Genomic DNA, 12,744 nt, shown 5'->3' with positions numbered 1-12,744 from the left:
TATATATCTCCTAGCTCCTCCTCTTCATTTCTATAACTTTAAAATTCCCAGTTTAATTACTTAAAAGAAGAGAAAAATTGATCCTTAATCATGCAAGCTTGGAAATGGATCATACTATTATTATTGATCGTTTCCAAATGTTTTACACACCATTATTATGGTCTGTAAAACATTTAGAAATGGTCATTAATAGTACGATCTATTTCAGTTCCCAGCCAGGATTGGAACCACAGGTGCATGTTGTACCTTCAAGTCATTATTGAATAACAATGAGAGGCCTGATCATCAAAAAGCACTGTAGCTACATAGCCCTCTGCTCATTACATGGCCATGAATGAATGAAAGGCTATATAACTCTCTGTGTACATTGCATGCCTATAATACTAGCCAACAAGCTTGATTGATTCATGATGGCTGCCATTTTGGTTGTCATGTCATTAATGAATGTAAGTTTGTCATCTGGGCCGGGCTGTTTAAAGCCCAATTAAGCTAACCCAGGATTAACAAAATACTTACAATACAATGTTATAGTACAACATTTATTGGCTATACTTACACCACTTACATTCTGGAGCTTTTTTCCCCTCCCCCTATTGTATATGATATTACTCAGGCAAGATTAACCCCTTTTAATGAGGTTAAATATACTTGGAAGACTTGGAGGCCTTTTGCTGTCGCCTTATGTTGCTGCCCGACTCATGTGTGTTGGTCCGTTCGTCCGTTGTTTTTCAAGTTTTTCAGTATGCCCACTACACGACCTACGTTCAACAGCCTGTCCGTGGACCTGTTTCCGGCTCCTTCTATGTCGGCTCCTCCATCTTCTGGGGATTCAGTGGCCATTTCCACAGTTTCTTTGGGAGCCTCGAATTCCCTCTCGAATGAGATTGTGGTCGCTGTGTACCAACTTTTGCAGCTGCATTTTGTGCGGGGAACCTCGCCGCCCCAGTTTCCACCGTGGCCTCTACCCCTGTTTCCAGCGTTGTCTCCAGTGTTGTTTCCAGCTCGGCTATGGTTGCTGCCAGCTCGCTTTCCTCCGATGCAGGTGCGTTGAGATTGCCATCATTTGTGTCTACATTCACCACCGTTTCTACCACCCCCAGCTCTTGCTCTTGGAATCATGGCCTGAGGCTGTGGCACTTTATTGGGGAAGTTTGATGTGGCTAGCACCTACTGCAACGTAGCTATTCATCCTTTGGATCGCCCACTGTTGGGTATGAAATGCAGAAAAAATATTATGTGGAAATGGCTCTCCCTTTTGGTCTTCAGTCAGCACCTCACATCTTCACTGTTATCACAGACGTGGTCCAGTGGATGCTGACATCTCACCATGCTGTTGATTTCCTCTGTCGTTATTTAGATGATGTTCTCACTTTGGGCCCCCCCCCCTCCTCTCCAGTTTGTAACAACAACTTGCAGGCATGTATTCAGCTGTGTTCCAAACTTGGCCTCTTCCTTCACCCAGACAAACTGGAGGGCCCGTCTACTTGTCTGTTCACTCTTGTTATTGAGCTGGACTCGGTGAAGCTGTGGGTGCAGCTTCCCATTGACAAGAGAGAGCGCATCGTCACTCTACTGGAGTCCTGATCTGGCAAGTGATTCTGCAAGCTGCAGGAGTTAGAGTCCCTTATTGGCCACCTCCACCATGCATGCAACATTGCCCCCCAGGGTCTAACGTTCCTCCGTCGCATGATTTACCTACGCTTAGACCCTACCTGGTGGCGCAAACTTTTCCACAGGTGGGATGGGCTCAGCTTCTCTCTGATGCCAGAATGGGCTCCCATCCCTGATTTTTAAGTTTCTTATGATGCCGCCGGCACTCTGGGTTATGGAGCCATCTTCCAGCACCAGTGGTGCTGCGGTCCGTGGTCAGCATCACAGCAACCCCTGTCTATTACATACAAGGAGCTCTTTCCCATTGTTGTGGCTGGATACTTATACCTCTTAGTCGGCATGTTGGGTATGTTATGGACAGGTCAATGGATGAGTGAGTGAGAGATGTATGTCACACCAATCATATTGGATCTACTATAAACAGCCAATCAAATTTCTTGTTGTAAAAGTAAATGGTATGTGAGAAGATTTGATTCCGATACAGTTGAGAACAGCCATAATTACTCTTCTATAAAAGAGGAGGAAGTATTCATATATTGGGCTTACTTCGACATTTTCTGTGGGTTAGGCTGAGGATTTTGTGGGCGGGTTTGATAATCATTTGCAACTGGATAATCAGTCAAAGAAACAGTGTTTGACATATAACTACAAGCATGTGATAAAGGGTGAGCTTTTCCCATTACATAAGTTTCTGAATTGAGTCTCGGTTTAAGATGTGAATGAAAAACAAGTTGATGGGGTTTCTATGATAGGATCAATTGTATTTTAGGGGGGCGGAATACACTACTGGGAATGTGAAGAGGTTGTGACCAGGTTTGAATCGTTTGCGTGTTGTATTGAAACCTAAAATATTGTTGCAGAGTTTGTGATGAGTGTTCCAGGCGTGTTGTTAATTAATTTTCAGCATCCATTGATAAGTTTCAATGTGAAACGTGAAGAGACTACGATTAATTTGGTCAACAGAACAAAAAAGACATTATCTTTATAACAGTTCTTGCTTTCTTCTAGAATGAGAAGATATGTTTTAATGAAACTAAATCTTTTCTCTTCAATGTTATCAGGGTTTTCGCTTATTCACATTAATAACTAACACGAATTGTAGGTGAAGAAAAAGGAAATTATTTTTGTTCAAGATAACTTACGTGAGGTATATGAAGTCTTGAGCGTTTTATTGTATTAAACACAAGGACTTTGGTAATTGAAAAATAAAGACTGATGTGTATGTTGCCAGTTTGTGATTTTTATTCCGGGTTTGGAGCGGAGTGTGACAGTTACATACATACATCGGCCAGGGTTGTTTTAGAGTGCATGATGTTCTGGGTAATGGTGGCTAGTTATGAACAAGATGAGCCTTGAGTTTTGAAACAGTTCATGTACATTACATCAGTACATTAGTAGTATGGAAATGAAATGAGATATTTTTATTTTAGTTACAAAGGTAATTTGATACTTTTGTTTTTCACAAGGAGTAAACTCAATTAGAGGTCACGAATCGTCGCTTCTAGTTCTTAGGACATGTTTAAGAGGAGACGAGACTATTTAAATTTGAAACAGTTCTAACGTTTACAATGAAGTGCAGGTAACGATTGTTTTGTTCTTGTTGCATGCAAATATAACGGGATATTTTTATTTTTTAGTTACGAAGGGTAATTTGACACTCTTGTTTTTCACAAGGGAGTAAATTCAATTAGAGCTGACAAATCGTCACCACTTGTTCCCATGAGATGTTTGCTATCTTTAGTTACAAATGGTAACTTAACACTTTTGTTTTTTATATGGGAGGAAATTCAATTAGAGCTGACAAGTAATTGGCTATTGTTTCCAGGATATTAAACAAATAAGAAGCTTTCATTTCTGGACAGTTTTTACGTCTCTGCAGTGGCAGTTTAATATTTTTATTTGATGGATATTTTATGACATTCTTTTCAGTCTGATATTTTTAAAGGTAAAAAGTATGAAAACTGTTAAAATGTTCTTTGAGGACTGCGTGGCACCAAGTTAAAGTGCAATTTAAGTAAGTCAGACTTTCACCGTGTCAGAGAGGTTTTTTTCTCATTCTTTCTATTTTCGGTGAAGTAGTGCTGTTGCGATGTGTTGTGTAAAAAGAGTAAACTTACAACTCATATAAAATGCGGAAAGTTCTCTTAAGGACGTTCGTGCTAAGTGTTTCTGTGCATCCTTACTGCGCACACAAATTCACACGCCACGTCATGCATCGAGCGCGTGTGCTAAGTACTAAAATGAACAATGATAGGGCAGATGGCCATTGCTATAGCTTTGCATGGATTTAACGATCTTGGACATTTGGTGACCCTTACTTTTCTTACCAGAAACAGATTTTATTATTTTACAATTATCGTCACATTGTCCAAAAATGGACAAAAAACCAATGTGGGAAGTTAAAAAAAATTTCAGGATTTCTGTCCACAGGGCATCGAATCCTGCCATCTTGCGGCTGCAAGGCGCGTGAAACTATGGTTGCTAAATGCGAACTTGTTCTTTAAGAAACCTCGTCAGTTGACTAAATTCACTTAATAGGTCCACTTAAACAATATTTGGTGGAGAACATTTCACTTAAAAGGTCTAATAATTATTGCAGTATTTTTGGGCTTACAGACACTGTGGCCTTATTTGCTAATGAAGCTCGATTTTTTCAGATATAGGGTGTTCTTCCGGGCATGTTCTCTCCAAAACGAAGTCGGTCATCCCCCATTTTTTTGTCTTTTTGGCAAAAGTAGATCATTACCTTTCTGCGTTGCAAGTTTAAAAAAAATCTGTATGTGGGAACATTTTAAGCACGAACGTCCTTAACTTGAGTATTTTTAAGCAAAAATTCCTCTTAGGGGCTGGAAGGGCTATGTGATCGGTGAGTGAGGGTGTTATGCATGTGCGCGTGTCACACCAATCACAGTATGGGTTGTATCAAAGAACGAATCAAATTGCCTGTTAGAAAACAAGATGGTATCTACATTAATCTGGAGACGTGTCAGATTACTGTAGTTTGTTCAGTCAAACATTTTATGGCAATTAGAAGTGCATGGTGTAGAAGTATATCCTCTGCACTATCAACTAGTCCCAGGCCGGTAGGTAGGGTCAAAGAATAGTCCTGCGGCTTTATCTGATTGCATTGCAAGTAGTTTTTTTTTTGGTCTGTTATTGTGGAAATAAATTATAAAAAAAACCAGGATTAACGAGAATTTTGAATTCCGTTTTGTAACTTTTCGGTGAGGATTCCTGTTCATATTGCTTGTCCTTCAGTTTTGAGCTTGAATAATCTAAAACTAGCCACATCACATAAACAGTGAAAAATTAATACTTCCACAAAGTTCTTTTAATTCAGGGTTAGTGTTAACCGGCTTTTGAACAACTCGGCACTGTCTGCCAACATCCAACACAGCAAAGATGAGAACTCTCAGGTGATCAGCTTAGCAGCTAATGTTCCAGTACTGTCAGTAGAAGACTATTATGAAATTGTTACAAGTTTGGATTGCTCACTCTGTACAGTGTATTCTGAATTGCTAAACAACAGAAAAGCCATTTATTTTATTTTGCTACTCAAGTGTATTTAACATTTGCATATGTGTTCCATACAGCAGAAACCATTCATCATGACTGTACAAAGAATTTGGTTGAAATCTCTTGAAACAAAGTTATTTGCATCTCAGAAATCATACTCACTGTAAACTGCGATTAGAAGCATGGCCTGAGGCTGAGCATGGATCATGTTTTACTCTGAGTATGGACCACGCCTTTTACTTTTTATTTGTTTTTTTTTTATATATATATTTAGTCAATGAGCAGACCTGTGCTCCCACTTGGCCAGACTTTGAATCATGCAACTTTGAATTTTTACTCATCGAGAGGCATTAAATCATGGAACCATTATTAACAAATTTAGCCATTTTTCAGCTCTTCATTTGGTGCGAAATATATTAATTTTCTTTCAATTGGTGTTATTCAAGAAAAATGGCTGGAAAATAGTGTAACCTTATGAAACTTACTTTGCTATCTAGGCTACTGATTATCTGCACCAAACAAACATAATATTTACGTAATAAACACTTTTCTTACTACTTTTACTGCACTAAAGGTTAAAAATCAAGGGATAAGTAATACATGCACATGTATATATCCTTCATGATCAGAAGGCTATGTTATGCAACTCCATAACTCTGAAATTCAAAATTAATGCAAGTTTAAAAGGAAGGATGCTACAGTTTGTATTGAGCTGAAAAGTTGTCAACACATACAATTTTATACATTTTGCACCTCTTACACCTGATGAGTATAGAAATTCTGGTGGCTCTTAAGTTTCTGATTTTAGAACTTGATAATGTCATGTGAAACCATAATTTGATTATTTCTCCAGGTTTTAATTGATAGTTGTCTAAGACAACACATGCAGACACATTATAAATATTATTAGGAAGATTCTACTTGAACACTAATGCAAATGTTGCAATCTGATTGGCTGAGCCATTAAACACTATCCGCCATTAGTGTTCAGTGGCTTGGTGTGGTCGGTAAAATTTCAACGTTTTCTTGTTTCTCCAAAGTTTTGAAAGAACATTTAACAACAAAAGGATAGTGAAATTCCTGAGAAGACTGAAAAAGGTCATTCATGGTTTCTGGAATTAAAAGAAACTGATAAGCGCACGCACACAACTGAAAATATCAAATTGACAACTCATCCATGTGAATTCTCTAAGGCGAAAAGTTTAATATTAAGACCAGAAATACTTGGAATCGTTATTTGAAGTAAATTTCAGTTAGAATTCTACTAAAACAATTACATTATTCGCTCTCGATTTCTATGAGGTGATAGTTGATCCGGCCCTCAGCCTCATCAACTATCACGCCATAGAAATCACGAGCTCATAATCTAATTGTTAATTAGTATAGATACTACACAAGTGAGTAGTCATGCTTTCCTTGCATTCTGATTGGCTAGCTCAGAGGTGAATAGCAAGTACTATTCACCTCCACTTTGGTGAATAATTGCTAAATATAGTCTTTGCAAGAAGACAATAATATTGACCTTTTAAAACTGATATAGAGAGTTGTAATGACTTTTGTGTGCCAGTGTACTAAAGCTATTAAAATCTTGTAAAAAAACTGTTAAACTTTATTTTTCTAAACAAAGGAAATTGATATTGTAATGGCAATGATGGCTTTAAGAGCAAATGCCCACAAAAATCAAACAAAATTATATTTCTTCAGCAAGGCCAGAAAACTCAAATTCGCTCGTCTTTTGAATATAGCTAGCAAGAGTGCAAAAGGCTATTAGTTTTTTCCTTGAAATAGTTTTGTCTTTCCGAGAAAAGCGACATTTGCGATTTACCTTTCAGACTCAATTTCATGCAATTTAGTGAGTCCCAAATGGGCTAAAAATGGACCATTTTCATTTGATTTGCATTTCGCAACTACTGAGCACAGAAAAGTTGTAATACAACCAGCTTATTGCAGAACTATTATTTGTCTAAAAAAGGACAATTTCAAGAATATTGGATTAATCTAATTATTTAGCGATAAACAAAACCAGAGTGTTCTCCAAAATTGAGTTAGTCAGTCGGTGAAAAGAACTGTCATTTTGAACATGTGGCATGTCTCGGAATTCCAAAAGATTTTAGATTCTAACCATACTAGGATAGGTCTTTCAATATACGTGAAGTTCAGTTTGGGCAAAGGATTAGGCACTCATCAAAAAATTATTCAAAATCGTTCTCAAAAGACACAAAATCATGCCAGCAGCTTCCGAGTGCGTGACCAAAAGTATTATCATCGCATTGGCATATTACTTCAGTTCGAAACGTTACCATTACCAAGCAGTATAAATGACATACACATAATAATAGCATGTTCACCTACCTTGGTTTGTAATATCCTGAATCGTGCAAACTGATTCGTTCCCTGGATATAATTTTCAGCGGCATTCTTGTCAGTACTCATATCTGACTTTGAAGAAAAGCAGTTACTGCCAAGTCGCAGGTAAGTATCATCTATCCGTGTTATTTGTGTCGTTTGATTAAGGCAGTAGTAACTGCTAAAGCGTTATTCCACGTGCGACTCTCAGGTTTCCATTTTGAAGACATTTGAAAGTCCTCCATTTTGACTGAAGATGTGTTATCCGAGACCCTTGCCTTACAACATATTTTACATGGGGGTGAGGGCCGGGATTTCAGAGCTTTTAACAGAGTTACTTTTCTTTGTTTGAATTTTAAGCCACAAAGACCTGGTTTGTGTGTAGCATTTCATCGCTTTACCTAAGAAAGGAGGCCCTGAATTGGAACTAACATTGAGATATTGGAAAAATTCTAACACTTTTTCTTTCAGAAATAATTTCCACTCTACCCTTACCCTGTGTGCAAAGACTCCTGCTGGACAATATGCAAATAAGAGACATTGAGCCAATAAAGATGGCGGCTTATTTGTTACTACTAATTACTGGGGATTTCTGCCTGATAGCAGGTTGAATGATTGTACCGAACAACAAAATGGAAAAAGTAAGAACATTTGCATAGGAACTTGGTAATATTGAGCGATTTGGGGAATTCAAAATCACCAGACAAATGTGTACAGGTTATGCAAACCTAGTGGAACACCGTTGAAATAGCAGGATAGGAATGTTGTTTGACAGTCAAGACATGATAACCTAGCTAAGGTAAACATATATATGTTGGTTTATGCTTAAGTCGTGCTGATATTCCTGTGATATTTCAAATTGAAGTGATTTAATGACAAAAACAATGGTAGTACTTTTGGTTACGCATTCAACTGCTGGCGTGATTTTAATTTTTTTGTGTATGATTTGAATAACATTTTAGCGAGTGCCTAATCATTTGCCCAAACTAAACTTTACATATATTGAAAGACCTATCCTAGTATAGTTAGAGTCTAAAATCTTTTGGAATTCCGAGACATGGCACATGGTTATTGTTTTCAGCGACTGACGAATTCATCACTGGAGAACACTTTGGTTTTGTCTCCCGCTAAATAGTTAGATTGGGCTTTTTTGGACAAGGAATAGTTCATCTGCATTAAGTTGGTTGTATTACAACTTTTCTGTGCTCAATAGTTGCGGAATGCGAATCGAATGAAAATGGTCAATTTTCAGCCCAGTTACAACTGGTTAGATTGATGTCTGGATGTGAAACCGATGATGTCCTTTTTCTTGGAAATAGCAAGATATTTGAAGAAAAAAACTACGTAGCATTTTTACTTTTACTAAGGCCTACTTATATGCAGCAGTAGGGCAAATTCTATTTTTCAAGCCTTGCCTAACTATATTTGATTCTTGTGTACATTTGCTCTTAAGCATGCAGCTTCTTGTTTGAATGACACATAAGGAAAACCACCACGACAGCTATAGCATGAATAAGGTCTCTTAATAAATTATGGGTATTAAATACATGTAATTGCTCCATGCAACACAGAACAAAGAAAATTGTAACTCACCTCCTTCATGGAATACATTCCCCAGTTTTTGAAGCTCTCTTTCCATGGATGTGGTATTTCTTTCCTAGCAACGACAAAAATGAACAGCCTTTTAAACACCTCCTTGTTTTTGCAAATTGCTCATTTATAAATTAAAGAAAACATGTCAGGTGTAATTTGCTGTCAAGATCATCTCATACAGAAACCTGCTGAAAGACCTGAGTACTGCAGGTATTAAGATGCCATATGTACAGTCAATACAGCTAAAAAACTGATCATCACACAAAGAACCTGCTTGAAATCTCTTGAGAGTGGACCCGTGCTCCTTAACTTGGCTGACTTATTGCCAGAATTCAAATCCCAGAGCTGTTGATTCACACTCACCAAGAGTTCTAATTATTGACACACTGCAAATTTGAACATTGTTCTGCTCTTTATTTGGTACAAGATATAAACCATGTGGTTTAAGCTTTGAGCTTCTGGTTAAATGCAATTCATTTGTGATATTTATTACTATTAGGGAAACTTCCAAGGTAGCTTTTATTAATTTTATCAATTAATAACAATTGTTCCAAAGAAAAGTACAACTCACCTCTTTCATGCAATCCATTCTCCAGTTTTTGAACCTACAGTATGTCTCCATGTACCTGGCATTTCTCACCTAGCAACAACAAATATGAACAGCCTTAGCCTCATAATTTTTGCAAGTCATTCATTTTTGTGTGGCTTACACGAAGTGTGTAGCCACACTATGTCATGATCTTATTTGTATATGTAATAGGACTACATGCTTGCCCAATTTGGAAATAATTGGATGAAACAAATTCTGAGGACAGCCAATTTGGCAGTCCGAGGAATTTTTTGAATCCAATCATTTCAAATTGGACAAGCATGTAGTCCTATTACCTATTAATTATATAGGATCCAAAAACAGATCAACAAGGCATGTGTTTTATCCTCTAAAGTACAATATTTCTCACTTCGCTTTGCTCAGCACGTCACAGGTCAAACACTTTAACACAGGTTTTTTGCTTCTTTGAGTGTTCTTGTTCTGACTATTCTCCCTCATCTCGAGTAAATCAGTAGCATCTATCTCTGGAAACCTAACCGAAGACTCCATTTGAAAGTTTAGACGTCAAAAAGGAGGAGAGAAAAGTCGGGAAATTCCACCATTAACATAAGAAAACTTAGCAAGCTACAATCGCTCAGCAACGTTTGATGGCAGTGATAATAGCTGCAACCTGATTGGCGAATACTTGGTTCTTTTATTTATTTTGACATTTCATTGGTTGATGGAAAGTATCCAGATTTTTCTCAAATTGGACAGTTTGTTCAAAGCTAAACTAAACGCTCGAACAAAAGTATCCAATTTATTCTAAATTTGGACAGTTTGCAAAAATTAATAAAAAATAGGTCTGTTGGCAATATTGGATTTCGATGGAGCTATATAATTAGTATATGTAATAGGACTACATGCTGTCCAATTTGGAAATAATTGGATGAAAAAATTTTTGAGGACAGCCAAAATTGGATGAAGCCACAGGCCAAGTCCAATTTGGCTGTCAGAGGAATTTGAATCCAATTACACCTTTGCTGTTCATTTACAGAAAACAAACATTCATTTGTGTCCAAGTTTCTTTCATTATGATCATTAAACTCTCATTAACACCAATATGACCTTCATTTGCGCGTAAGGAACGTTCAAGAAAAACATTTACATATGCATTAACATTCAAAATCATCAATAGAAAAACAATACCTTCATTTGACATTCATTGACTGTAAATGTATTTTCATTTTGGTCGAAAAAAAATTCGTTGTCACGAAACGACAATCATTTACGCTTTAGCAAAATCAGTTTTCAACAAAAGACTTTCAATAACACAATTTGCATGAGAACTAACATTCAATTGCATTATTATGCAACCATATCCATGAAGGTAACAATCTTAAATGCGGTGAGACATACATTACCGTGTTTTCACCTAACGTTAAGAGAAAACAATCGCTCATTAGCGTAATTCTTTTGAACAGAGATATCTCGCCCAATTTTCCTTGAAAATTTGATTATAGAACAAGGGACCATATGTACTTTTTTCAAATCATAATTTCACAATCCTCCCCTTGCAGATATAAATTCGGCCACTTACGAAACTTTTTGCATACAACTCAGAGGGCGCACTACACTATCCGTGTGACATACATGTACATGTAGTGACAGCTCGATTTGTCCAGAAATGCCACGAAGAAATAGAATCGCATTTGAACACTGCGAAAGGATAGTCAGGGCTTTTGAAGATGTCAACGAAGACTATTTACTATTTACTAGTGAGGCAATTGAAGGATAAATCGTTCAGCGAATTTGATATTCTATCTTTCAAAAATAAATGTTATTATGGCTGTAATGTTTGTCTTGCCACATTAAAGATTCTTACCTTCATGGATGTGGTTGGATAATAATGCAATTGAATGTTAGTTCTCATGCAAATTGTGTTATTGAAAGTCTTTTGTTGAAAACTGATTGTGCTATTTAAGCGTAAATGATTGTCGTTTCGTGACAACGAATTTTTTTTTGACCAAAATGAAAATACATTTACAGTCAATGAATGTCAAATGAAGGTATTGTTTTTCTATTGATGATTTTGAATGTTAATGCATATGTAAATGTTTTTCTTGAACGTTCCTTACGCGCAAATGAAGGTCATATTGGTGTTAATGAGAGTTTAATGATCATAATGAAAGAAACTTGGACACAAATGAATGTTTATTTTCTGTAAATGAACAGCAAAAGGTGTATTTGCAAATTGGACAAGCGTGTAGTCCTGTTACTTATTAATTATATAGCTCATGAGGTAACACAGTGTTGCAAGGAAAACTACAGTAACTGTCTCTGAAGAAAAACAGACTGGGCCCTCGATCTTCCGAAACTTGGGAAAGCTCTGAAAATATGCGGTGATCTTCGGAAATCGCTGGAGATTGTCACAAGTCTTTGGAAATCCTGGGAAGTGTTTGGGTGATGTTCAGAAATCATCAGAAGTATTTGGGCGATCTTCAGAAGTACTCAAGTGATTTTTGGAAATCTTCGGAGAAGTTCAGGTGATATTCGGAAATCTTGGGAAGTGTTCGGGTGATCTTCAGAAGTCTTTGGAATTGTTCGGGTGATCTTCGGAAATCTTCCAAAGTGTTCGGAAGATCTTTGGAAATCTTCGGGAGTGTTTGGGTAATCTTCGGAAATCTTCCAAAGTGTTCGGAAGATCTTTGGAAATCTTCGGGAGTGTTCGGGTGATCTTCGGAAATCTTCGGAAGGTTTCGTGTGGCCTTCAATAATCTTCGGAAGGTTAATAGCTTAATTCCATTGGCTGAGACAAACAGTACTGTCCTATTTTTTCCCAAATTGGACAGTTTCTGCGTTTTTACTCAAAGTCCTTATTGAAAACTGGCCAAATTAAATCCCAAATTGCACAGTTTTCAGAAATTAAAGAATAATAGCTGTGCTGACAATACTGGATTAACTAACTGCTATATAATTAATTTATTTCTTTGTCTACGAGAGTACCACAGTCAGTCATGTGGTCTTCTGTCCCACAGCACACCAGTCTGAGTCAGCCATTTCGGTTGTAAGCGTGGGCTCTAGTTTCCCCCGCTTTTAGTTTTAAAGGTAAGTAATTTTTGCTCATGGATGACGTAAACTACGTCATC

The 12,744-nt window shown here is 37.2% G+C and overlaps 1 protein-coding gene across 3 annotated transcripts in view; it reads right to left on the bottom strand.

The window, feature by feature from the left end:
• The window catches only part of LOC110067363 (uncharacterized), a 34,103-nt gene that overhangs the window by 7,431 nt on the left and 13,928 nt on the right, over positions 1–12,744 (bottom strand). Inside the window, exons 4-6 of one of the 3 annotated variants that reach the window (XR_016208451.1) lie at positions 9,638–9,706; positions 9,067–9,130; positions 5,290–6,239 (exon numbers count right to left, since the gene is read on the bottom strand). Coding sequence is in view for 2 of the 3 variants with exons in the window: in XM_089293753.1 (XP_089149879.1) it covers positions 7,480–7,562; positions 9,067–9,130; positions 9,638–9,706 (216 nt within the window). In the remaining variant the exon portion in view is untranslated. Of the gene's footprint in view, positions 1–5,289; positions 6,240–7,479; positions 7,563–9,066; positions 9,131–9,637; positions 9,707–12,744 lie in introns of all 3 variants that reach the window. The other 2 variants (XM_089293753.1, XM_089293756.1) reach the window with 2 other exon arrangements.

The sequence above is a fragment of the Orbicella faveolata genome, unplaced genomic scaffold (genome assembly GCF_042242905.1).
Source record: "Orbicella faveolata isolate gen_17 unplaced genomic scaffold, um_ofav_v1 contig_1, whole genome shotgun sequence".
Taxonomy (NCBI): domain Eukaryota; kingdom Metazoa; phylum Cnidaria; class Anthozoa; order Scleractinia; family Merulinidae; genus Orbicella; species Orbicella faveolata.
Note: the sequence above shows the minus strand (reverse complement) of the source record. Positions and strands in the feature narration are given on the sequence as shown.